Source organism: Rutilus rutilus (genome assembly GCF_951802725.1).
Source record: "Rutilus rutilus genome assembly, chromosome: 3".
NCBI classification, from domain to species: Eukaryota; Metazoa; Chordata; class Actinopteri; order Cypriniformes; family Leuciscidae; genus Rutilus; species Rutilus rutilus.
This window is the reverse complement of record NC_140211.1, coordinates 24,816,837-24,843,476: the sequence shown is the minus strand read 5'-3', so window position 1 is coordinate 24,843,476 and position 26,640 is coordinate 24,816,837. Positions and strand designations below refer to the sequence as shown.

General features: G+C 39.4%; 1 protein-coding gene across 1 annotated transcript; it reads left to right on the top strand.

Moving 5' to 3' along the window:
- Positions 1-2,055: 2,055 nt before the first annotated feature.
- Positions 2,056-26,195, top strand: mmp2 (matrix metallopeptidase 2). Its single transcript, XM_084404909.1, has 13 exons — positions 2,056-2,443; positions 2,893-3,119; positions 7,973-8,121; positions 8,810-8,938; positions 9,027-9,200; positions 9,384-9,557; positions 10,925-11,098; positions 11,325-11,480; positions 11,644-11,770; positions 15,859-15,995; positions 22,081-22,240; positions 23,217-23,326; positions 25,201-26,195. The coding sequence occupies exons 1-13, from the start codon at positions 2,291-2,293 to the stop codon at positions 25,302-25,304; spliced, it is 1,974 nt and encodes a 657-aa protein (XP_084261035.1). The 5' UTR covers positions 2,056-2,290; the 3' UTR covers positions 25,305-26,195.
- Positions 26,196-26,640: the final 445 nt, after the last annotated feature.

The window sequence follows — 26,640 nt, the reverse complement described above, 5'->3', positions numbered from 1 at the left end:
AAACAGTTAAAGAAGAGTGGCAAGCCATAGGGGAGTAATCCTAATTCATAAATAGTGTTAATAAATAACTTTTTTTGTGAACAACAATATTGTCTCTTTCTTCTAAATGGCCCTTGAAATTTTAGAAAAGGAATCAATTGTGTTTTTGTTGCTGTATGACAACCAATAGTGAATAGTACAGCAGATATTTCATCGAGGATCCATATGATTACACGGTATGTATGTCTAATGGGTCAAATATGGTTAATATCTAAATGTAACTTTATATAAATTCACAACAACATATTCACTCAGTCTCCTATATAAAAACCTACGGTGAATATAACTTTTCTACTGTAGGCCTAGGTCATATATAATTACTTTGTCCATCTGATCCAGCTATGTGTATTATTTTATTTTTTTCAATTCACAAGAACAAATGAAGAGTTCAGATGCAAAAGCCTCTAAGTGCCATCTGAAATTATCTTCTAGAATGATCATTTTTATCAAGCTTGTATATTTAAGTTCAATAATTTCACTTAAATGGCAATGCAAATGACCTATTAATTGTCATTTAAGTGAAATTGCTTAACTTAAATATACAAGCTTTATAAAAATGATCATTCTAGAAGAAAATTTCAGATGGCACTTAAGAGGCTTTTGCATCTGAACTCTTCAAATAGTCCTCTGTGGGCTTATTATTTCTCCGTATATTCCTCTCCCCCTACTGGACTCACGAGGAACAACAGGGGCGTAAAACTGCCTGGGCCGTATCTACTGGCTCCAGGTCTGCAGCCTCCCCATATAGCCAATAGTAGCTGTAAATCACTTTCTGTATTGTCATTGGTAGTCTATCCTGTGTCGTCACCACTCAATTTTGTCACATGCACGATGAGGTCGTGTCTGTCATCGTAAATCGCTAACTCTTGCAACAGATTGTGCGATTTCACCAATCCGATAAGAAGAGGAGGAGAGGAGAATATGGAGGAGGAGAATATGGACGCCGTCATGGCTACTGAAAAGATGCCAACTTGGCAGGGGCGTATTTAGCCATGATTTTGGAAAGTGAGGGGGACAGAAATGTCAGGTGTAGGCTAAAACCCATTTTTATCTGACCTTTGTCTAATTTTTTATCTAATCTCTTGGTTTTAATTCTGTAAAAAAAAAAAAAAAAAAAAAAAAAAAAAAATCAAATACACTGCTGGACAATAACCATTAATATCTAAAATATGTTGTACTAGGCCTATATTTTGAAAATGTTATGATTGGTTCGTACTACACACTCTTGTGCATGAAGTCCTCATAGATTTTATACAACTTTAAAAAATGATCACAGAATAAGAAAATATCAAAAGTTTTGAAACATTACAGTTTAATGTTTTTGAAAGAAGTATCTTCTGCTTACCAAGACTGCATTTATTTAATAATTAAAAAAAAGACATTAAAACATAGGCTAATATTGTGAAATAGTATTACAATTTAAAATAGCTATGTGAATATATTGTAAAAGGTCATTTATTCTTGTGATCTAAGCTGAATTTTCCGCTTCATTAGGCTACTCCAGACTTCAGTTCAGACAGAGATCATAATATGCTGATTTGCTGAAACATTTGCAGTGAATGTGAAGTCGTAAATCGCTTTCGGTATGAACACCCCTTCAGGACAGAGGGTAAAAATTGCGACTTTTGTACCAAAACAGTTTATCATTAAATAGTTTATTATTATTATTATTATTATTATTATTATTATTATTAGGCTATTAAATAAACTATTAAAACTATTAAAACAGGTCGCGTGCGTGCCCATCGCGACTATTCGTACAACGTTGACTTCATAATATAAGAACGGTAAGCTTACAATGTCTCTTGCGTCTTGAGAATAACCAAGGGTTAATTATTAACCCTGGTTAAAATGTAAACGGTGTATTTCAGGGTTAAGAATCCAATTTGAAGTGTTTAAAACCAAATTGTCAAACTTAAACATAAATCTTCAACTAAAGCCTTTATTTGAGTGTTTCCAGGGTGCGCGCACACACATCTCTGCTCGCTCCTTCTCGCTGGCGTCTCCTATTTCACTGCTCTCCCAAATTCTTGGATCTGGAGGCTGCGCAGTCCTAGCTCAAGTCCCAGCATCAGAAAAGTGCGTGTGCAAGCAGAACCTATTCCACAGACCACGAAAGCAGGATGTGTCGCTGAGGAAAAGAAAGAAAATTTGCAGTGCAGTCGGAGAAACGTGGAGCTTGGAGAACACGTCGTAAAGTCCTGTTCGCCACCTTATTTTCAACAAAAGGACACCAAGGAACCGGACCAAAATGACGTGCTTTAAGTTTTTCAGCTGTAGGCATTTTGTCCTTAAAGTTTTCCTCGTGCAGTTTCTTGCTTCCCTGCTAACTTTTGCTGCGCCCTCACCCATCATAAAGTTCCCAGGCGATGATACTTCTCACACAGACAAAGAAGTGGCCCTGGTGAGTGTACTTTTGCTTCACTGCAATAATTATAGGAGTTCGAATTTCGTTAGCAGTAGCTGAAGTTTATTATTTGTTACGGACAGGCCTATAAAATAATTTTCCTTAACAAAAGAAACAATTAAGAGATTTACACTTTAAATATGATATTACTATTTTTTTGTTTGTAATTTTCCCTTAGAACTTTACTAATATTAACACAATTTTAGTATTTGTGCAGTATTTAACTTTTAGCATTTTTTACTGTTTACTGAATATGTGGAAAATTTAAAACACAAGAACATAGGTTGACATTCTAGTTGGAAAATGTGGAATGTGGTAAACAATTCCAGTTAAGTTGACTCTCTCTCTCTCTCTCTCTCTCTCTCTCTCTCTCTCTCTCTCTCTCTCTCTCTCTCTCTCTCTCTCTCTCCCATCTTTCATTGTACCCTCCTTCGACTTTTTCACAGCACTACTTAAATAAGTTCTATGGCTGCCCAAAAGACAGGTGTAACCTGATGGTGTTGAAGGACACACTGAAGAAGATGCAGAAGTTTTTTGCTTTACCAGAGACAGGGGATATTGATCAGAAGACAGTAGAGATCATGAAGAAACCACGATGTGGAGTTCCTGATGTGGCCAATTACAATTTCTTTCACAGGAAGCCCAAGTGGGGACAGAAAAACATTACTTACAGGTGTGTTTACTTCAGACAGTGCTGAGCAAATGCTCCCCACGGTTTGTCAGTCACGCTAACCCTTTTAAAAAAAAATCACAATTCTTTCAAGACCAGTTATTCAATGTGTATTCGCATGAGAGTCCGCGTGAGAGTGCTAACTAAAAATATTTTAAAAAGAAACCATTTTTGTACAGTAAGGAATATTTTTTGTGAGTCAGGAAGCCAGTCAAAAATACAGAGAGCAAAATCAACATATCTTTCAAGAATGTTCCCAGCGGGACCTTTGTGGCTATGTTGGAGGTGGAACAACAAATCTAAATTTATTTGGTTATAAAGTTGTGCTGACTACAGGTAATGAGAGAAAAGTTTGGCCTTTGCTTGAATACTTGCTATCAATGAAGGAATTGGCAAGTAACTTTGCCAATTACTTGTAAATAATACAAGTGGTCAACAGTTCATTGTAACAAAAAGAAGGACTGATTTGGGATCTTGAGGATATTTACTGGCCTACATGTCCTGACAGTGTTTCTGTTTTATGAGTCATGACCACAACTATGTTGTTCTACCTGTAAAAAAAAAGATTGCTGGCCCCGTATGCAGATTTATGGAAGAAAGGGTTCAGATTTAGATTTTCTGCCAGCATCAGCTATTAACAGATATTTAGATTTAGTATTTTGAGCCTTTGTCACCATCTTTAGAGAAATGTATTTAGAGGCTGAGTTTAACTATAAGCAATAATTAATATTAAGCAACACAACTAATGTCAGTAATAATTGTAATAAAAATTGCATCACAGACATTACATCATTGCTTAATGGTTTGCGTTCTATACGTTATGTGAACCGTTACAACATACTTACAACCTACTTGTAAACACTGTAATAAACTCTGACTCTGTTACAGTTGGTTCCCTTTCGAGAACGGTCTCTCGTATTGCGTAGCTATACGCTATGGGAAATCTCCTTTTCTCGAGATTATTGAAGCCTTTATTTTAAAACGCAGTGCAGCTGCACAGCGAGCACAGAGCAGAGCTGACTAGCGCGCTCATTGGCTGTGCTGCGGGAACTGCACAAACCTATGGCGAAGCGGTCGATGTGCGCAAACCAATCATGGTGCTTCGTGCTTCGCGCTTCGCACGTGCCGAAGCCCGACAGAATGGGCGTGGCTTCTGGCTATATAAGCGGGCCATTTCGCCATAGGAATCAGATTTAATCTCCTTCAGCGAACTCTTCACTTCGCTGTTTTTTCCTGCTAAGAAGCCTTCGCCCTCGATGAGACCCAGCAGCGGAACGAGTGATTACAGTGTGTTCTCCGCCGCGACACGCTGTTAAAAGAGCAAATTTCAAAACAGCTTCATTGTTTCAAATGCTGCGTTCGGATTGTGCTTCATGCAGAGCCCCTCTGCATGACCAGCGCCATAGGTACACGACTCAGCCCGCCTGAGAACATCCACCTCTGCAACGCTCTCCACCGTTGACAGGCTATTGGAAGGAGAATGGCCAGTTTGATTGTGCTAGAGCACCACCTCTGGCTTAACCTGACGGAGATTAAGGACGCAGACAAGACTGCTTTTCTAGACTCTCCAGTCTCTAACACTGCCCTCTTCGGTCCTGCTGTGAAGGGCTTCTCCGAGCGCTTCACCAAAGCACAGAAGGCGTCGCAGGCCATGCGTCACTTCTTGCTGAAACACAAACACTCCAGTTCGGCCTTGGGCCACCACAATAAAGTACCGCCCTCTCAGCCAGCAAAGTCAGCGCCACCGGTTTCTCAGCCCCGCCCAGTGGCTGAAACTCACCGGCGCCCGCAGTCAGCAAAGAGCTACTCGTTTCCGGAGCGTCAGGGGCCCCAACCCAAGATTTTGTTGGACCCTGAGCCTCAAAAGCTTTCCTAGTTGCACGACAGGAAGGAAAAGAGAGGGTTTGAGTCCCGCTGCGGCTTGACCACCCTCAAAAAGAGCTTGCACACTTATTCCAGTCCCCTCTTCAGTTCAGGCGACTGGAGATGTTCATACTACAGTCAATGGGCCCATTCTAAAACACGCACCCCTGCAAACAAAAGCTGTTTTATCAGCGACCCAAATAAAGCACAAAAAGAGCATTTTCCCAACTCACAACATCTGGGTGGCTGGGTCCCCTTTGCATGGCAGCCAGCCCCCAGACTTCATTCAACCCCTAGCCAAATGGGCCGAGGCCTGGGCAGCCATCCCCGATGTGTCAGAATGGGTAATGAACACAATAAAATGAGGTTACTCGCTCCAACAGACGCCTCCAACCTAGGTTGGGGAGCCCTTCTCGAGGGCAGGCCCGTTTCTGGCCTCTGGTCGAGCCCGGAAAGGCGCTTACATATCAACTGTCTCGAAATGAGAGCGTTTTTTCTGGCCTTAAAAGCCTTCCTCCCAAACCTGGCGGGGCACCACATCTGGGTCCGGACGGACAATATGTCAGTGGTATCCTATATAAATCACCAGGGTGGTCTCAGGTCGAACAACCTGCACACCATGGCCAAACTCCTCCTTGTATGGGCACACACCAACCTGCACTCGCTGAGAGCGGCGCATGTGCAGGCATTCTAAACCAGGGTGCGGATATGCTATCCAGAGACAACATCCCCCCGGGGGAATTGTCTCTTCACCCCCTGACGGTTCAGCTGATCTGGAGTATTTTCGGCAAGGCAGAGGTCGACCTCTTCGCCTCAGAAGGCAGAACTCCGTTCAGAGCTCAGGTCATTTCTCTATCAGCTCTACCCCCTTCGGAAGAAGATAGAGATGTGTCTCTGCTCTGCCCTTTTAGGGGCCTTAGAGTCTATTTAGAGCGCTCTGCCCCGTTCAAACAGTCAGAACAGCTCTTCATATGCTTCGGGGGCCGGTCACCAAGCAGAGACTATCACGATGGATAGTAGACGCTATCGCTTTAGCCTGCGCTTCTATGGGCCTTCCTTGCCCCATTGGCGTTAGAGCTCATTCCACGAGAGGCATAGCCTCATCTTGGGCCTGGTCCAGTGGTATACCAATTGAAGACATCTGTGCGGAGGCCGGCTGGTCCTCGTCGTCCACATTTGTACGATTTTATAACTTAGAGGTTCCTGCTCTGCAGGCTCAAGTTCTTTCTGTATAAAGGCCTGCCTTTTTATTACCCCTATGTGGGGCCCGACATGCCCGGCACCCATTGGATTGACTTTAGCTCTACTATTAACCTCGGGCTTCGAGCCCTAGGTGATAGTTAAGGGCGAAGTGTTAAGCTGATAGCACAGCGTTTTAAAATGGGTTCCCATAGAGTATAGCTACCCAATACGAGGGACCGTTCTCGCAAGGGAACATACTCGGTTACTAACGTAACCTCGGTTCCCTGAGAGTAAGAGAACGAGTATTGCGTACCCTGCTGTGCTATTATGCTTGGTACAGGTGCTGTAGCTTCAGTCGATTTAATCCTGATTCTGAGTGCGCTAGTTTGCTCTGCTCTGTGTTCGCTGTGTAGCTGCACTGTGCTTTAAAATAAAGGCTTCAATATTCTCAAGAAAAGGAGTTTTCACATAGCGTTTAGCTACGCAATACTCGTTCCCTTACTCTCAGGGAACCAAGGTTACGTTAGTAACCGAGTACGTTTTCAGTTTCAAAACTCTGGATATTCCCTTCAGTATGTCAGTGTTCAACATGTTGTGCAGTATTAAGGTCATGCCTAAATTTCACATCTCATGGTTTCATATTTGTTTTTATTTTTGTCCACTGGAATTTTTTGGACGAACATATTTTCAGTGTTTCATCAGCTGAACAGACTGTATTTCTATCCCTTACAGCTTTCTTTTCATTCATGTAAAATTAAACAAGGCCTACTGTAGTGTCCTTGTATATTGTGCCGTGGTTTGGCACTAGAAAATAGCATAATTTTAGTACTGAATACGTTTGAGATAATCGCCATGAACACAGTTAGCATTTGCTAGTTGCTTTGATAAGTGTGCACCTCCAAAGAACATTAATTGTTTCATGAAGTTCATTTAAATATTCAACCTATGGCAAGAGTTCTGCCTTGTGCTCTTGTTGATTTTTTTATTTGATTTGATTTTTATGAAGGCTGCGTGGAAGATTCCTTGTTGTCATTGTACAATTTAAATGGCTTTCTGTCAGTGCCAGTGTCTTTCAGGGTGGTCAGCATAACTGTGTTTCGCCCCATGCTGTTCTGGGACTATCGGAGAGCTTTGAAGACTCTACTAATGATTTTTAGCCTTTTTAGTTTTTCGGTTTTTTTGCACTTCCCAGATTTGTATGATGTTGCTCCATTTTTCTGTATGGACCATTTCAAGCTGCCTTGTAATGCCAGAACAGGTTTGGATTTGACAGTCCTGGTTTTGGTTTGAAGCGGAGCAAATTCGGCCTCTCTCCTTAAGAGAGAAAGCAGACCATGCTGCAAACCAGCGGGTGATCAGTGTAACCAGCTGTCCCTTGATCGCTGTGTGTGAGTGATCTGTAATAGCTTGATGATTATTGGATTGAGCTGGCACTAATGGTTGGATCCTAAGCATCCTCATGTTTCTTTGTGATGAAGAAAGATATATCTATTTTATAATGGGGGAAAAAATAAGCATAGGAACACAACATAACTTCTGAGAGTTTTTGTCTGGTCTTATAACCTGATGCATTCTTGAGCCACTCTGAGGACAAAAGGCAAATGCAGTACATGCAGACCTACTATAATAATAATAATATGATAATTAGTTCTGTAAATTAATAACTTAGAGATATTCAAATATTACATAAATGGGCAATGATAAATACATATAGATGATTATATATATATATATGTATTTCTAGAAAATATGGAATAATCAATTGGGAGTATAGTTAAAAAAGAAGACTATATTGTTTTCTTCTTCTACAGGATCTTAGGGCACACCCCGGATCTGGACGAGGAAACAATTGATGATGCTTTCTATCGTGCATTTAAAGTCTGGAGTGATGTCACACCTCTGAACTTCTCCAGGATCATGGATGGAGAAGCTGACATCATGATTAACTTTGGCCGAAATGGTATTCCAGAAAGCTTCTGTATAAAAGTTTCTAAACTACTGTGGTGGGAATTTTCTCCTTAATCACACAGGATTGAAAGCTCTTACATTTTTTAAATACTAAGTCACATACTAACCACAGTCACTCTGGAAAATCTTTAGTATAAAGCTTCTTAGAACGGAGATTGATTTACATTGTGGTCTTTGGAATGACTGTCATGACTACACAAGGCAATTACTAAAAAAGACCAGCAGTATGAAAATTGTCACATTGTAAATGTTTTCTGAGCAGGCTGCAAATGACAAATTGTGAATGACAAATCTCAAGAAAATTAAACTTTTCCCTTATTACTAACCCTGGTGTATTGGATTTAAACCGATATTTGAGTTAAAGGGTTGGTTTACCCAAAATGGAAATTCTGTCATCATTTACTCACCCTCATGTCGTTCCAAACCCATAAGTATTTCTTTCATCTTCAAAAACAAGATTTCTGTCCCTCCACTGACACTGTCCCTCTACGCAACTACCACTTTGACACTTCAAAAAGTTCAAAAAGGATTGTAAAACTAATCCATATGAATTAAACAGTTTAGTCCAAATTGTCTGAAGAGACACGATCGCTATATTTGATGAACAGATTAAATGTAGTCATTTTTAGTGGTGTGTGGGGAGGTGAACTAACCTTTTAAATGTGTTGCATTTTCTGTAGAACATGGTGATGGTTACCCATTTGATGGGAAGGATGGTCTGCTGGCTCATGCCTTCGCCCCTGGGCCTGGTATTGGAGGAGATTCTCACTTTGATGATGATGAGCTGTGGACATTAGGAGAAGGACAAGGTATCTCAATTGAAAGAAAATTACTGAATTTGTTCATCAAATGTCATAAGAATAATGAGCTCTTTCCTCTCTCTCCCTCTTGATGTAGTGGTAAAGGTGAAGTACGGTAATGCTGAGGGGGAGTTTTGTAAGTTTCCATTCTTGTTCATGGATAAAGAGTACACCAGCTGCACCTCTCAGGGTCGAGATGATGGGTTCCTGTGGTGCTCTACCACATACAACTTTGATGAAGATGGAAAGTATGGCTTCTGTCCTCATGAGCGTGAGTACCTTTTGTGCTAAGTTTTACGTTACAGTAAAATTTGAGACTGTTCCCATCGAAAGTGATGCAAAGTTCAGGCAGTTACTGCTCAGATATAATTTGGGGAAGAAATGACTCATATCATGACTGTAATACTGTATGTTCCAATCACTGACTCCTTGAGTATTGTGTTCCTTCCTGCAGTCTTGTTCACCTTGGGTGGAAATGCAGATGGAGCACCTTGTAAGTTCCCATTCACTTTCCAGGGAGATAAATATGATAGCTGCACCACCTCAGGGAGGGATGATGGGTACCGTTGGTGTGCCACCACTGAAGATTATGACCGTGACAAGTCTTATGGATTCTGTCCTGAGACAGGTCAGTCTATAAGTTTCTAAATCCTGAGCAATATTCATTTTCATTTCTTTGAAAAACAAAAATAAATCTAACTTACTCTGCCATTCAAAAGTTTGGGGGTCTGTATGTATTTTTTTGTTGTTGTTTTTTTAAAGAAATTAATACTTTTCATCACAGAAATAAATAACATTTTATTGCATTAAAATACAATGGTTATGTTAAATTGCAATAATATTTCACAATGTTACTGTTTTTACTGTATGGATGGTCAAATAAATGCAAACTTGGTTCAAAAACATTTGTAAAATCTTACTGAACGGTAGTGTATGTTATGTCAGTAAAGTAGTTGACACTGTATACGTGTGAATATTTATAGTTGCCCATGTCATATGTTCTAGTCAGGTTGTTTGTTTCTGTTCAGTTAAATGTGGAATGTACAATTCAGTTTCGTAATGGATACTCTTCCAAACAGCTTTACAAAGAATAGTGCCTTACAAACCTCACAGCAAGCAAGCCAAATGGGACAGTGGCAAGGAAAAACACTTATGTAAAACAACAGATGTTTAGATGTTGCTCAAGATGTTTCACCATTCATCCAAGTGGACACACAATAATATTGCAGAGACTTCTAATCAGCAATGTATCGGTTTATGTATTTGGTTTTTAAGGTCAGCCTCTTTAGTTTCCAGAAGACTAAAAGTTTCTCTTCTTATTACGGGATATTTTCCATTGTGTTACTGATCTGGCATAAGCAAGCCAGAACCACAGAAATCCTCATCTGGTTGTAATTCCCTGGGAATGCAGCCCTCTCTTCCTTTTTGTATATAAGTGTGTGCGCTGAATAAAAGAGTCAGAAAAACAAGTCCAGTGTGATGCAAGCCATCACTTTAAATTGGAGCTTTGGACCACAGTCCCATACTTTAGCTGAACTTTAACAAAACACAGCTCTGTTTATGCCATGAAACTGGTGTGACCTTCATTTTGAGTCTGTTAAGTCAGTGTGATTCAGACTGTTGAGTCTGTGTAATTGAGACGGACTCCTCCCTAATGCTTCTCTAAGCTCCAGTCCTGTAGTTTTTCTTTAGGTTCAAAAGCCATGATCTAATATGTGGGTTTACCACTAGTTGCAGCTTGTGTTATAGCTTGTGACATCATATTTGAAAAACAGATACATACTTAATGGCAACAGTTATCTATGCTTATTTTGCCTCTCTTATTATCTCAGTTGTTGTTGTTCAGCACTGTTGTTATTTTATTTAGTTAGTTAGTTAGTTAGTTAGTTCTAATCAAGAGCTGTCACAAACTCTGGCTCTTTTTAAATGTTTAGAATCAATTGTGAATTATACTTTTTAAACCCTCCACATTTTGTATTTATTTTAATGACACAGCAATGTCAACAGTCGGAGGAAATTCAGAAGGTGCACCCTGTGTCTTCCCCTTTAAATTTCTGGGCAACACATACGACTCCTGCACCACGTCGGGACGCAGTGATGGGAAGATGTGGTGCGCCGTGACCAAAAGCTTTGATGACGACCGCAAGTGGGGTTTCTGTCCTGACCAAGGTGGCATTGAGATATTTTTTGATCCTTGTGTGTCATTGTTTATATAATGTCTAGCTCGCCAAAAATATTCTGTTCTTGTGATGGCACAAAGAAAAACGTAATTTTTTGCTCTCACACCCAGTCACTTCCTGCCTCTGTCTCTTTCTTTTCTATGGCTTACTGAGTCATGTTGTGATGCTATACTTTTTATGGCCAGATAAATAAATCTCTCTCTTTTTTTTCTCAGGCTACAGTCTATTCCTGGTGGCGGCCCATGAGTTTGGTCATGCCCTGGGTTTGGAGCACTCTGAGGACCCTGGAGCTCTCATGGCTCCTATCTACACATTCACCAAAACCTTAAGTTTGTCTAATGATGACGTTAAAGGCATCCAGGAGCTCTATGGTGAGTGGCAAGTGTTGAAGCATATGATCAGCTGCAACTAACCATTTGTTTAATGTATTTTATTACTTGCATAATGTTTTCTTCTGATTTTGTGATAGTTATAATCGAATTTGAAAGATTATCTTTGTCTTCTTTATTCATCTTAACACTTCTCTCTGTACAGGTGAGCCAACAGACAAGCCATTGCCCCCTCACATCCCACCGGTCACGCCAATGGATGTATGTAATGAAAACATCATATTTGATGCTGTAGCCCAAATCAGAGGAGAGATCTTCTTCTTTAAGGACAGGTAATTAATTAAGGACACCCAATTCAAAGAGACTCATTTCACATGAACCTAATAGCAGAAAATAACAAGGAAAGCACATTTTGGAATATTCAGGCAGATCACAATACTGCTTGCTTTTGGCTTTTTGTCCACAAAACATGCAATAATTTGACCGATCAAAGAGAACATCATGATTCACGGCAGCAAATACCAGGCACACAACTGTGGGTAGCAGTTATTTCATTTGAGCGTTTCATTTGGCAAGGAATGCTCAATTCATCTGTTTTCAGTGGTTTCAAAATCTTTCTACTTGCATGCACAGGAAATGGCCCCATGGCCATCTGGAGAAAACTTCATGACCCAGTTTATCTGCCTATTAAAAAAACTTCAGCATATCTTTTTATAATCATTATGGATAGGAGTAATTTCTTTATAGTGGTTGGAATAACAGGATGACGATTTAAACAGGAGAATAATCATGCTGATGCTTTAGCCACATTGTTAGTTCAGAATTCGAACAAAGTAAGTGTGGTGGTGGTGGTGAGACTGGATAGAAAAGGGAAAGTCCACAGATCTGATCCCACATCCCAAAATCAAAATACCTCAGCACAAACATTACCATATCATGGGTCCTACCATATCATCATATCCTAAAATTGCTGACTGCTTTAATGTATTACATGATCATGACAGTTTCCATATTGGGTTGTGTGGTGTGGTGTGGGGTGGTGTGGGGTGGTGTGGGGTGGTGTGGCGCAATGGATAAGACACATGCCTTTGGTGTGAGAGACCCGGGTTCGAATCCACTGTGAGACACCAATGTGTCCCTGAGCAAGACACTTAACCCCTAGTTGCTCCAGAGGCGTGCGACCTCTGACATATATAGCAATTGTAAGTCGCTTTGGATAAAAAGCGTCAGATAAATGTAAATGTAAATGTAAATATTGCTGACTACAGACATGTGTACAGACTTTATTTTAATTGTTTTTCTTTAAGAGACTTAAAACTTGACAAGTATTTAACAGTATTTAAACAGCATTTACGTTTCTTGGGTTAACCCTTTTAATGTGTGGGTGCCTAAGAAACAACCTAAATAAATTCACACACGTTAGTATTACATGCATTTAAGTATCATTTACTGTTTGATTTGCTTTAAAGTTAATTTATAACTTTTCGATTCATTCTCTACACTTACTACTCAGATAATCAGAGGTAAGCATAATAAATTATAACATTTTGGAGGGGTGTCCAAAGCAAATATATGGAGAATATAAAGAGTGCTGTCAAAGATTTTCATTAACATGCTCATGGATCAGGACCTCTGGAACGAAAAAGAGCCACCCACTATCCTACGCACAACTCCAGTTTTAAAATCTGCCTGCTATGCATTCACAGAGATCACAGGACCACACACACATAGTATGGGTATGAGTGTATGTCTGGATAGAACTCAGTGGGCTCTTATTGCCTCTAAGCAAGATCCTGAAAAACGAATCCAAAGGATCCAGATCATGTTCATTCCATAAATCTAAATAAAGATAAAGATTTCATTTGATTATTGTAATTCATTAAAGAACATGAAGAAGAATGTATCTTCTATGCATAAAACATGTATAAAATACAGTTATACACTATATATACAAATGAGTTTCCGTTATCTTTACAGTCCTATTTCTTTCTAAGGCAGTAATTGGAGATGAGGGAAAAATGTTATATTCTCAATATTTTTTCCTCATTTCACAATGTTTACATTTATTAATTTTACCAAAGGATTTTATCCAAAAGTATTTTGTTTATTTGTTTGTGTATTTATTTTAAATAAATAGTATCTAAATGAGTTTGTTGTTATATAAATTATTCTTTTAATTTTAAGTCTTCTGGATTTATAAAAAGAAATGCTAAATGCTATTAAAAAAGTAAAAGTCTCATTCATAGTAAAATACACAATCCAATTATTGATATAGTAGGCTATTGTATTTTGGGATTTCTGTTGGTTTCTGCCTATGGGAGTTCGGCCTAAAAGTCAATCTTCCCCAAATGTCTGAACCTCTCTCCATATTTTTGCTGATGAATATGTCTGTGCAAGCTAGGAGTCAAACAGTTCAGCAGTGGAAATGTCATTATCATAGAGTTATGATCAAATTAGAGGGTAATTCTGTGAATCTGAGGATCCCTGGAGCTGAAAGTCTCACTTTACTATGTGGGCAAGATGACTTGAGATCTCAGATATTCACCCAGCTGGATAAATGTGACAGCTGTTTAAGCCATTCAACAGAGAAAGAGGGAGGAAAAGAGAGAAGAGAGTAAGGCCAGAGAGCGCACCCCCAAAAGGTTCACTAATGTTTTGTTTATTCAGCTGCACCAGAAAGTCTTTATTTTATCTAATCTTTGGCTCAGATTTATAAGCCACATCTGAGGCATTTGGTAAAATGAATTCTTTGTCTCATATTGTTTCGTTCATAGGACAGCTTTAAACAAGAGCTGAACTCAACTAGTGTTTCAACTACAAGAGTGTTCTGTTATAACATGTTTAATTGCATAGACAGAGAAGGGAGGGATGTTCAGAAGTGTTCGCAGCTGAAGAAGTGAAGCTTTGGGGCAAAATGTTTGATTACAGTTTAACTCTAACCTAGTTCTGTGATCTTAAAGTTGCACTATGGGCCCTATTTTAACGATCTAAGCGCATGGTCTAAAGCGCAAGGCGCAAGATAGGATGTGTCCGAATCCACTTTTGCTAGTTTAACGACGGGAAAAATGGTCGGCGCGCGCGGCGCATGGTCTAAAAGGGTTGTCACTATTCTCTTAATGAGTGATGGGTGTGTTTTTGGCGTAACGTGAAATAAACCAACCAGAGTCTCATCTCCTATCCCCCTTTAAAAGCCAGTTGCGCTTGCGTTGGTGTATGATAGGGCCCTATGTGCAATTCAAACAATGAGTCCAAAACGTGTTTTTGTCTTACCCTGATTCACTATGGTAAGCCCGTTATAAGTATATACATTTTCGACAAAGCGGGATGCTTGTGTCATCTGTGCGTGTCTCGTCATATCCGTAAATAGAGAAAAGTTGCCCCGGCTACTCTGACGCATATGGGAGTGGCATAGGTTAGTTGTCACAACGAGCGAGAAAGGTTGACAGGGAACTGCTGAATCTGGAACCCACGGGGAATCACCTGTCTTAAAAAAGGCAAACAGAGGAGAGTCTGTTGGCAAAAGAGAATGCGACAGAGCTCGTAATAAAACAAGAATCAACATTGGCATTGGCTTTTCGGATGAGAATTGAGGGATTTGTTATGTAAAAGCGACACACAAGTGAGGAAGGTATTTTATCGAACAGAATTCATTGTAAAGCATTATCTATTGTGAAGGGTCATTTCATTATGGTTGTTATAGAGCTCTGCTGGAATTTATTTTCAAGGAAGTACCATTTCAATTAATGAGTATATCTACTGTAATGTCTTCAGCTAGTCAGCTTGAGATCCTTTACATCTAAACTCTTTTAAACCTAATAGTGAATTAAACCTAATAGTTATGAGCTGTAGGATCGCTATTTTCATTAGCACAGTCACGCAGAGCTGAAGCACAACCAAAACAAAGTTCTTACGCAAAATGCATTTTGTTTTTTAACTGCTAGAGAGCCAAAAGTTACATAAGTTTAACATACTGTAAAATAATTGCTGCCAGACAGCTGTGTGCTTCTCATAGTAGCTGCACTTCACTCTAGTGAGCTATAGTCTCTGAGTTCTCTGTCTTCTCCTCTAGGGCTGAAATGTTTTGGCCTTTTGAAAAATAGGTCAGTGGAAAGAGTTCTGGGTTGCTTGGTATTGATTTTGTGGTTTATTCTGGGGCAGCAGGCAAGTTTGGACATGTCCAACTGCCTCTTAACTCTTCAAACATAATAAGAAACATCTGCTCAGTGAATCACCTCATTGCAGCTTGAGTGTGGCACAGGCTCTTCTTTCCATCGTACTTGCTTATCTCGTTCTCATCTCTTCTCCCTTCTCTCCCTCATGTGCTCTTTTTCTTTTTACCTTTTTTTATGTGCACAAATATAGTGTTGCCATTTTCTTTTTCTTTCTCTTCTTTGTCTAACTCTAAACTCTCCTGTTACAGATTCCTCTTCAGGTCAGCTGATGTCAGAAGGAAGCCGACAGGCCCCATGCTGGTGGCTACATTCTGGAGTGAACTTCCAGAGAAGATTGATGCAGCTTATGAGAATCCTCTGGAGGAGAAGACTGTCTTCTTTGCAGGTAATGCAGAACATGCACACTTGTTTCCTAAAGGCAGAATAAAAGAACCAGGTGACACATACAGTCATGTGACTTTAAGACTCATCCACTATATTTATGATTACCAGCAGGGCAAATTAATGGTAGTGAATACTGGACTACTCCAATATTGGGGTATAGACATTTACGTGGAGCCACTCTAAATAGAGCTAGGACAAAGGTGACATGGACTTTCTCACTCTCGTCTGTGAGAACTACGTGAGTAGAACTACGCGAAGGTAGGCCACGGAACCATATACCCGCTCCGAAGCGCCACAAAAGACACGTAACTCCCAAAGAGTAGAAGGAGTGTCAGCACTGCCAGGCACATAAGAGGGTATTGTAGTCTGGTGATACTGGAAAGCTCTGCAACCCACATGGACCATTTCTCACGCAGATGTAGGGGTTCGATAGGGTCATCCCAGTTAAGGTTGTGTTTCCAGAGATCCTGGATAAGAGTCTTAACCCTCATGGTGAATGGGATTATAAAACCCATAAGGGGTCGAATTGGCTTGCCAAAGTCTTGTACAGATTCCTCATGGTGGGCTGAACAGGCTCTGCTATGCGGTTCTTATACCCAAGGGTGTCATCGAGGCAATTCCATTGTAGGCCGAGAGTAGGTTCTTGCATGTCAGTGCTACTCTGAGACAACCAGCACTCGCTACTAGCTGATCTGGCTTCCGATGGAAGGTTTCTGAGAACTGATGGTATATTGCACGCGCATTGTCTGATCTTGAAGCCTCCCTTTAGCAAAGACTGATGCAACCCATCTATTATGGCTCTGGCCTCACCTTGGTCGGGAGTACTGTGAAGACAGTTGTCAATGTAGAATGAGTTCTCCACAATGTCAGCTATGCCAGCCATGGTGTCTTGGTGTTCCTGGGCATGAAACTGAAGGGCATAAATGGTGCAGCACGGGCTGCAGGTCGTACCAAAGGGAAGTACCTGCCACTCGTAGAGGTCTGGGTCAGCATCCCTATCCATGTTCATCTAGATGAATCGCAGCACCGACTTGTCACCGGGTAACAAATGTACTTGGTGGAATATACCTTTTATGTCCCCACTCACTGCAACTGCATGTTGTTTGAACCTCAGTATGATACCTAGCAAAGATGGTCCCAGTGTTAGCCCCGGAAGGAGTTGTTCATTTAAGTTTTGCCCATGGTACAAGGAACAGTTGAAGACTATTCGGTCCTTCCCATTATGATGCACCATGTGGTCCGGAATGAACCATGACTCTGTGGACTTGTCTTCCTCATCTGGTGTTATATTGGCAATGTAGCCTTCAGATTCAAGCTTTCGAATTTCAGAGCAGTAGGTTTGAGCTTGCTCAGGATTCTTGGGCAGTTTTCTTTTAATGTTTCTGAGACTGGGGAGCACAGTTTCTTTGCCTGCATAGAGCAAGGAGATAGGAGTACGCCTTTGTAGCGGGGTAGCATATCGTTGGACACCATTTACTTCTACTCTGACCGTAGCAGACTGCAAGAGGTTATAGGATTGATCAGCTTTTCATTGTATGGCAAGGTATCAATTTGCCACAAGCGCTCCACATGTTGATACAGCTCGTCACGTGTTGGGGCTGTCATAATATGCAGGCATTGTTGCTGGCCTTTAGGGGGCTGAATCGGACACATTGGGCCTTGCAATACCCAACCAAGCTTGGTACATATGGCAACGGGGCCACCTTCGGCTCCTCTACGCACTGGCTGTATAGAAGTCAGGAGGTGTGGCACATCAGACCCTATGAGGAGTAAGGTTTTGACTTTGTCTACAGGCTGTAAGGGTAGAACTTTCAGGTGGCGATATGCTTTCTGGAGTGCTGCCACTGGGGTCAGTAAAAGCATTACGAATGACATACCTCTCTCTGGGTTTGGGGATGGGAGAAACCTCCAAGGTTACTGGACCCTTCAAGTTTGGTATGACCTTGTTGGATTGTCTGCAAAGAAGAACCTCTGGAGCTCCATTCAGCCCAAGCTGTTGCAGGAAGGACGATGGTTCTTTCAGAGCCGTCATCTAGAACCGCATGGGCTTCCATTGTTTGGCCACCACTGTGCAAGAGGACTTTGACAACCTCAAGCTTAACTTTCTGTGAGCGTTTGGGTCTGTCAAGATAGATTTGTGTGGATGGCAAACTCATCATAAGCACCACTCTTGAAGTTTCGTTGGCAGAGTCATGTAGGACAGTAAGGGTGCAGTTCTTTGCAGACTTTATAGGGCCACTTTCGATTTCGACCACATTTCCAACAACGTTTACACTCTGTGATCCAGGTGACGATCTGGGTGGTGGTCAACGTCTTGAATTTATCACAGGAGTTAAGAAAGTGATCTTGGTTATTGCAATGTGGACAGTAGGGCTTTGGCTTGGACATGGCTTTAGCCTGGGCCGGTTCAGAGGGCTTGGCAGCTTTCTCAGATGTCAGAAGTACAGGTGTTGAGCGCTCTCGATGATATGAGGAGTGCCTTTACTCTTTACAGATGACTTTGTTGTGTCAAACTGAAACATGGCAGCAGCTCAGCTCGAGATGCGCTTTGCTTGTGACTTTGTTTGTAACCAAGCTGCTAAGTCGGGGAGAGTGTAGGTTCTGTCTGTACCAGTTTGAAGGATACCATGGCTTAAACAGTATTCTACAAAGCCATCTCGGTAAGCGGGTGGCATCTTTCCCAGAAGACGGTCCACATAAGCTCATATCCATACTATCCCTCCAGTGTCCTCAGCATGCCCACCAGGGATTGCAAAGATAAGGCGAATGAATCAAAAGTACTCTGATATCACCCATTCTGAGCGGTGGAGCACTCATGATAGCACCTAATTCTGATTGCACAAGCTGCCTGGGCTGGCCATACTTCTCCTGCAACGCTTGCAAGGCTGCGGTGTATGGTTGTGGGTGGTGCATATATGCCTTAGCCAACTGCTGAGCACTAGCAAACTTCAGGTGGCTCAGGAACACTTGGTATTTGTACTGCTCACTGATGTGAGTATGGTGACTATGGGGATTGTCTAAGGCCAATTTCAACAAAGCAAATGCTGGCATGATGGAACTGTGATGGTGGCCACGTTTTGCTCTTATGTTGGCTGTGAAAGCGAGAAGAAGCGGTTGGAGGAGGGTCCACAGGAGGTATGTTAGCCAACCTCATAGTCACCCAGATGGGAAGGCAGTTTACTCTTGTCTCTTGGGTCTATCCATTGTCTCTGATGCATCGATAACTGCTGTGTCCATACTGTTTACTGTTGCCACATCCGGCTCGAAGGATCAAATTGTTGCGCAGTAGCACCTCTAGCAACCTTTGTTAATTTACAGTTCTGCAGGCGGACAATTATGGACAGTGATTCCGGTAAGAGAAGCAGGCATGGGAGAAGTATATCCTCTTCAAACTTCTCTTTAATAGCACTTGTCAGGCAGTAAGTGACATCCATTTACAATATCAGGATTGTAGGGAAAGTTATGTGATGTTATCAAGTTGTGTTGTGGTCTGTAGAATATATAAATAAAGGAATACTGTATGAATACAATATATCTGTACACAAATAAGTATCAATAACTGACTAAAAAGTAATCACAAATGAATACTCAACTGTAAGATAACAAATAAACATTATATGATAAGATAAACTCTGGTTTATCAACTGGTTTCACAGACAGGGCTTAGATTAAGCCAGGATTAGGCCATAGTACAACTGGGGTATTGTAGCTTTTATAAACCTGCCTTAAAATAAAAAAACATTACTGGTGTGTATCTTGAGACAAAACAATGGCAATGACATATTTTAAAGTGGTCATCGGATGCCCATTTTCCACAAGTTAGTATGATTCTTTAGGGTGTTCTTGTAAAGTTTGTAATAGACTTTGGTTAAAATTCCTCAATGGTTGTGTAAAACAACACCCTTTTTACCTCCTCAAAAACAGCTTTGTTCACAGTGACCTGTTTCGGTGCATGTCTCTTTAAATGATAATGAGTAACTGCTCACCCCACCCCTCTCTTCCATTGGGAGGTGTCGAATGGCTGAGGGCAGAAATATGCTAATACAGGTCGTGGGCGGAGCATGAGTATTATGATGTCATAGTGCTCAGAAAATCCAAAAGGCCTGATTATTGAGTGTTTAGACTTTTTGAGGATTAAAAAAAAGGAGTGAATGGATTTTTTTCATTGCATGGTGGTTGTGTCCACACACTGCAAAGACACATTTATATGCAAACACCATATAAAAGTGAATTTTGCATCCGATGACCCCTTTAAGATATGTCAGTAAAAGTTGATTTCAGTTAAGACAGTTAAGACAGTTCAAACATGCATTTTATTCTGTGACTAGGTTTAAGCCTTGTCTGTGAAACCGGGGGTAAAAGTATGTACTCTTTTTGTGAAGAACAAAGTACATACTTTTGAGTGTGTAGCAGAAGAGTCATAAAATAGCATCTTTAACAGATGCTCTCTGTCACGTAGTTACAAGCATCCTTTCACCGTAAACTGGCCTGTCAATCATCTTGTCACAGTTAAAATCCTCCACTTTCTATTTAATTTCCTACTGTATCAGAGAGAAATGCAGTAGCATGTTGATCTGCCAGTCGCGGGTCTTTCATGCGGAGACTCTCCTCATAACGATGCATTTAAAAGTTAATGGCCAAACAGATCTTTATAAAAGTTCACATTGTTGTTGCAGATGAAATGTAACACGGATAACATTAAACAAATATTTTTTATCTGTTCAATTGTTGAGTATCAGTCAATCAGACCCCTTTATCTAAACCTCTCTACTTTACTGTCGGTCACGCAAAACTGCCATGTTTTGTAGTTTTTTTTTAACACTTTTTACTTATGTTTGTAGTTCTGAACTGAATCGTCCTCCAAAGCACAATGGGTTATGGGCAATATTAGCCATAATAGTGTGCACAGATTCACACTCCGAAAATCTACCGAAAACAGTAGGCCATCCGGAGACTTCTGACATACTCTTTTCAACATACTATGCTTTGGGACACACTCATTTTAACCTCACATACTATTTAGGCTGGATAAGACATTTAGTATGGACATTTGGACACAGGGATGGAAACATTAATGTGAAACCAAACTAAAAACAGACTTGACATATCCACCTAAGGACGCTCTAACAGAGCATATATAATAATGCATATTAGTGCTCCCAAATTGTAAAGCGTTACTACATTAACATTAGAATTTGTAGCTCTGTAATTTAGCTCTGAACTGCTTGCACAAACTTCCCAACCTGGCACACAACTAAGTTTTGAGGTTCCTGATGATATCTTTCAAGACCTGATGCTTTGCGATGTTATTGTTGTGTTATACAACTCTGAAAGATGTTTAAAATTAACTTTGAATATTATCACTTGATACTATTAAGATTATAATAGTGCAAGTTAATGTGACCATAAATTAGTTTATAAGCTAAAAAAAAGAAATAAAAAGCTTACTGTTCCTCTTGTCTAGTCGGTTAGCCATGCATGTCATTACTAGTGTTGTAAAAACATAAAATTGTATTGGTTTAAACCAAAAAAACATGTGTATACACATCTGAATAAATGTATTAAAAAGCGGTTTAATACATTTATTCAGCAAGGATGCATTAAATTGATCAGAAGTGACAGTGAATACATTCATAATGTTACCAAAAAGTTTATTTCAAATAAATGCTATTCTTTTGAACATTTTCTTCATTAAAGAATCCTTAAAAATGCTTCATGGTTACCACAAAAATACATCACAACTGTTTTCAACATTGATAATAATTTAAAATGTTTCTTGAGCACCAAATCAGCATATTAAAATGATTTCTGAAGGATCATGTGACATTGAAGACTGGAGTAATGATGCTGAAAAATTCTGACTTGACATCAAAATAATTAATAACATTTTAAAATATATTAAAATAGAAAAGTTATTTCAAATTGTAATACTATTTCACAATATACAATTTTTCACTGTATTTTTTATTTAAAAAATACATTGATTATTTATTTATTTTTGGTGAAAAAATATGGTACATGTGCGTTTTTCATTATTTGTGTGTCCTCCAAAATTTGTATTAAAAATATTTTAATTGTTTTTCTAGATGATGAGATGTGGGTATATTCTGCCAGTACTCTGGAGAGAGACTATCCCAAGAAGATCTCCAGCATGGGTCTTCCTTCAGATTTGCATAGAATTGATGCTGCCTACTCGTTCCACAAGAGCAAGAAGACTTACTTATTTGCTGGCAACAAGTTCTGGAGGTAATCCTTTTTTAAATGTTTCTCAACATATGTGGGCTTAATAAAGTATGTGTTCATTGTGATTAATGACCAAAATACACTTTAAGATTCTTTAAGATATAGGTTCTTTAAGAACCTGTAGTAGATGCAGGGAGTTTTTTTCCCCCAAGTTCTACAAATTATTGGCGAAAAAAGCAGACTTTGGAATAATTTTCCAAAGTTTCAGTGAATATTCCTCATATCAAAGTTCTTGTGAAGCCTTTGTTTCCCCACTAAAGTATAGCCAAATGATACTGGACATAATAAGGATAAGGTTATATACAGGGCTTGACACCAGTCCTGTGCATAATTTTACTCATTCCTGCAGATATTGCTCTCCCACCCAAAGTGTGCACACATAAAGCCGCCTTTCAGTACTAAATTGAGTTCTTTTTCACTGCTTATTGTACTTTAACAGTCAAATACACACAAAATAATATCAAAATGCCAGTCTTGGCGAGTATTCACGTAAACACAATCAGTTATGTTTTAAGTGAACGTAAACCCTTGAGAAAGAAAATGCGTGTGTAACAGTATAATGGATCCATGCATCAGTTCTTAAACTGCTGCCAAATGTCCAGTGAAAATGGCTAGTAACTTGTAAAACCACAAGCTACAGTGGCTGGTGAGCAAAAAAGTTAATGTCAAGCCCTGGCAGTATATGTAATGTGTATCTTTGTTCTTATTTTTTAATAACAAAGATAATGACAAAGATTTTTATCTTCGCCACTTTGGTCTAAATGTCGTCCATTATTTTTTTTATTTTATATATTGTTACCTTGTAAGGCTTTGTTTTTAAAATAGGGAAATCAGTTTGCAGTCACTTGCAAAATAGTAAAACCAACATGAAAAAGAATCGTGATAAAATCATGAATCCCGATTTTCCTGGGGGAAAAATTGTGATATATTTTTGCCATATCGCCCACACCTAATGTAGATGCTCACTTGTACTTCTCAGGTACAATGAAGCCAAGAAAAAGATGGATCCAGGCTTCCCTAAACTTATTGCGGATTCTTGGAGTGCTGTTCCCGATGACATAGATGCCGCCCTCAGCCTTGTTAGTGATGGTAAGAGATTAAAAATTGCTTGGTTTCAGATCCAGCTTTGTCTGTGGTATTCCTCAGAGAAGTAAAATGTAACCTCTAACCTGAATTAACCTTTCATCTCAATCCTTTCTCCTCTCCCATTCTGATAGCCCTCACATATACATCTGATTTGTTTTCATACCCTTGTGCAGTGTAGTCAGTGTGTGTGTGTGTGTGTGTGTGTGTGTGTGTGTGTGTGTGTGTGTGTGTGTGTGTGTGTGTGTGTGTGTGGAGCCTGGTAGAGAATTCTTGGCAGTTAACTCCAACCCAATTACTGCTGGCATTAGGCCTTCAACAACAACAAAAAACCCCAGCTATATGGTTGCCCCCTGCTCAAGATTATGAGTTTTTTCCCGTAACAGCCACTTTCTGAAAAGCACATACAAACTCTAAATGAGAGAAAATCTTAAAAAAGAGAGGGGTAAAGGATTTATAACGGTTTTACGCAAGGTGCTCTAGTTTCATTTAGATTTACTGGAATTTACTTAACATACATGCTTTTTCAACCACCCAACTCTTTCCTCCACTGTCACTAACACACATTTACACTCATACAGGTATACACAGAAACACATGTACACACTTCATAAAGCTGGCCTGTGTGGTGTCTGAAAGGTTCCTCTGTGTGTGTGTGTTTGTAATTAGGCTGTTTGGAGCTGAGTTAAGCAAAAACAACTTCTCTAGGTTGTGAATTAGACCACACACTCCAACATTTTACAGATAAATGGATCACTTGCATAGAGCTATTGGTTAACCAAGCTGTATTAAATAGATACAATTTAATTTACATCAGTTATAATGTCTTATGCTTTTTTAGTCACTAAGAATTTCCATTTTTTAAGAAATTAATACTTTTATTCAGCAAGGACACATTAAAGTGGTCAAAAGTGACAGTAAAGTATTTTATGTTGAAAAAAAAATATATATATATATATATATATATATATATAGGCTAAATCTATTTCAAATAAATGCTTTTGACCTTTTAAGTCTAGCCTGGCAAGCCAGACCTACGTCAAGATGTTAGGTCTGGCAACTCACCATTGGCACGGCTCAATCCGAGGGGCGGGATAAACGGTTGTCACATCTTCCTTTTTTTTAAATGACTGAAGTGCCGTTCTTTGCTCTTTTCTCAAAGAAAAGCTTAACTCCAAGTCCTCCAGAGTCGCGGCCAAAGCCGATTCGAAAGACCGCTGTTCGCCAGCAGCAGCAGCCATTCTTTGTTTTCAAGTAGCAGGGAACCATCGCAACTCTGCCGTCATTATGTTAAGCCCGCCCCGCCTACTCTATACACGATGTGATTGGCCTGACCTGAGTTTGGTTTTTCCAGCTCGAAAGTCAACGGAGAGTTGCTAGACCACACTGGCTGCAAAATAAATGTTGCTGCCGCTAGGGTGCGTCTAGATTTCTAGGCTATTTTTAGTCATGAACAAATCCTGAACAAATAATGTATCATGGCTTCCACAAAAATATTAAGCAGCAGTAAATCAGCATATTAGAATGATTTCCAAATGATCATGTGATACTGAAGACTGGATAATATGCTGCTGAAAATTCAGCTTTGCAACCACAGGAATTAATAAAAAAATTAAATTATATTAAAATAGAAACAGTTAGGCTATTTTAACTTGTAATATTTTAGTTACTATTTAGTTAATATTTAGTAATATTTTAGTTTTTGTATTTTTGATCAAATAAATGCAGCCTTGATGAGCATAAGATAGATATTTTAAAAAATTTACAAGCCCCAAACCTTTGAACTGTTTGTTTGTTTATTGTAGAGAAATTAGTAAATTTGCTTTTAACTTTAACTGTTAATTTTTCTTTTGACATTTACACTTATTAAATGTTTTCAGGTCACAGCTACTTCTTCAAAGACTCCCACTATCTCAAAATGGATGACAGCACTCTGAAAATTGTCAAAGTTGGGGAGGTCAAAAAGGACTGGCTACGCTGCTGAACTGATGCACAACATTCAGCCCCTGGCACTCTGGGATGACCTTCATCACTAGATAAACAAGGCCAGCGTTATCGTGCCAAACGACAGCACTCAAATTTACCATTCTGCCCCTCTTGGTTAGTCCGAGCCTCTTTGATTATAACCCATCCTTAGCTAACCAGAGAGGCCTGGTAAGCTTCACTGCCTGGACCATTTCTGCATGCCAGACATAGGCAAACAAGACCGCAGTTTTTGCTGTTTTGTCATAACGTGTGATATTTCTTGTCTATTTTTAATAATGAAAGGGTTTAATGCAGCTCCTACCCCTTAATATAACCTACATGTATATCATCAGAGGACTTCTGACATTTCCCATTTACATGTAAATGTGGCAGTGGTGTCAGTTAGATGTACCTCCTTTTTTTTTATAAAAAATTTGCACAAAATAAATCCATCCAGGCAGTATGTAAAAAGCACAAATGTAATATTTTGCTAGTACTGATATGCAAAGATTAAGGACTTAATTCATGTTTTATTTTGTAGTAAATACTATCCAATAAAAACATTTTAGGACACATTTTATACATGATAATTGTGTACAAACACAGAGACCAAACAACTGTCAAAGCACAGCATTTTTTTGTTAGTCTTGTTTTTTTTGTCTCATGGTACAGGGAGATTCACGGCACGGGTTGCCTGAAGACTGTATAGGGTTTGTTGCATGATGGACTCATGTCAAGCGAGTATCATGAGAATACAGATTAATAATCATTTGTACTCTTTATTTTTTTTGTAGTTTTTGAATTGACGTATGCAATCTGTTTATATTTGTAATGGTTTATTTTTTATTATTTTCTATATGCTTTGTGCACTTTGTCACTGTCTCAAAATAAATATGAATTATCCTTTAAATGGAATTTATCATTCAACTTTTCGATTTTAACATTAGTTTTTGGAAAGCATTTTACTGCATCCTAGTGATTATGCTTTTGATTTTCACATCAGAAAACAATAGCTATGGTTCACACATTAAAATAGGAGTCTATTTTACAAAATTACTCGGATCTCACATAACTAGACAAACAGCGACATCTAGCAGTTCCATTGTATAATGAGCGCATCTATCTCTGTATGTTTATGTGCCTTGCATTTAACTCGTATTATATACTTGAGTAATACATAGTAATGTAATTGTAATTCTTTAGTTATTTAAATGCTTTTTGTTAGCGTTTAACAGCTTTTTAAAGCTGCATGGGTTGAACTCACAGTCTATGGTTGAACTCAAGAAAAATATAGAATGCCGTTTTGTTTTCAATGGATTGTAGGTAAATGTGACCCTGGATAACAAAACCAGTCA

Coding starts and splice junctions, on each gene's coding strand:
- mmp2 (XM_084404909.1), top strand. CDS start 2,291: ATGACGTGCTTTAAGTTTTTCAGCTGTAGGCATTTTGTCCTTAAAGTT. Junction 11,481..11,643: donor AGGCATCCAGGAGCTCTATG/GTGAGTGGCAAG, acceptor CTCTCTGTACAG/GTGAGCCAACAGACAAGCCA. Junction 11,771..15,858: donor ATCTTCTTCTTTAAGGACAG/GTAATTAATTAA, acceptor CTCCTGTTACAG/ATTCCTCTTCAGGTCAGCTG.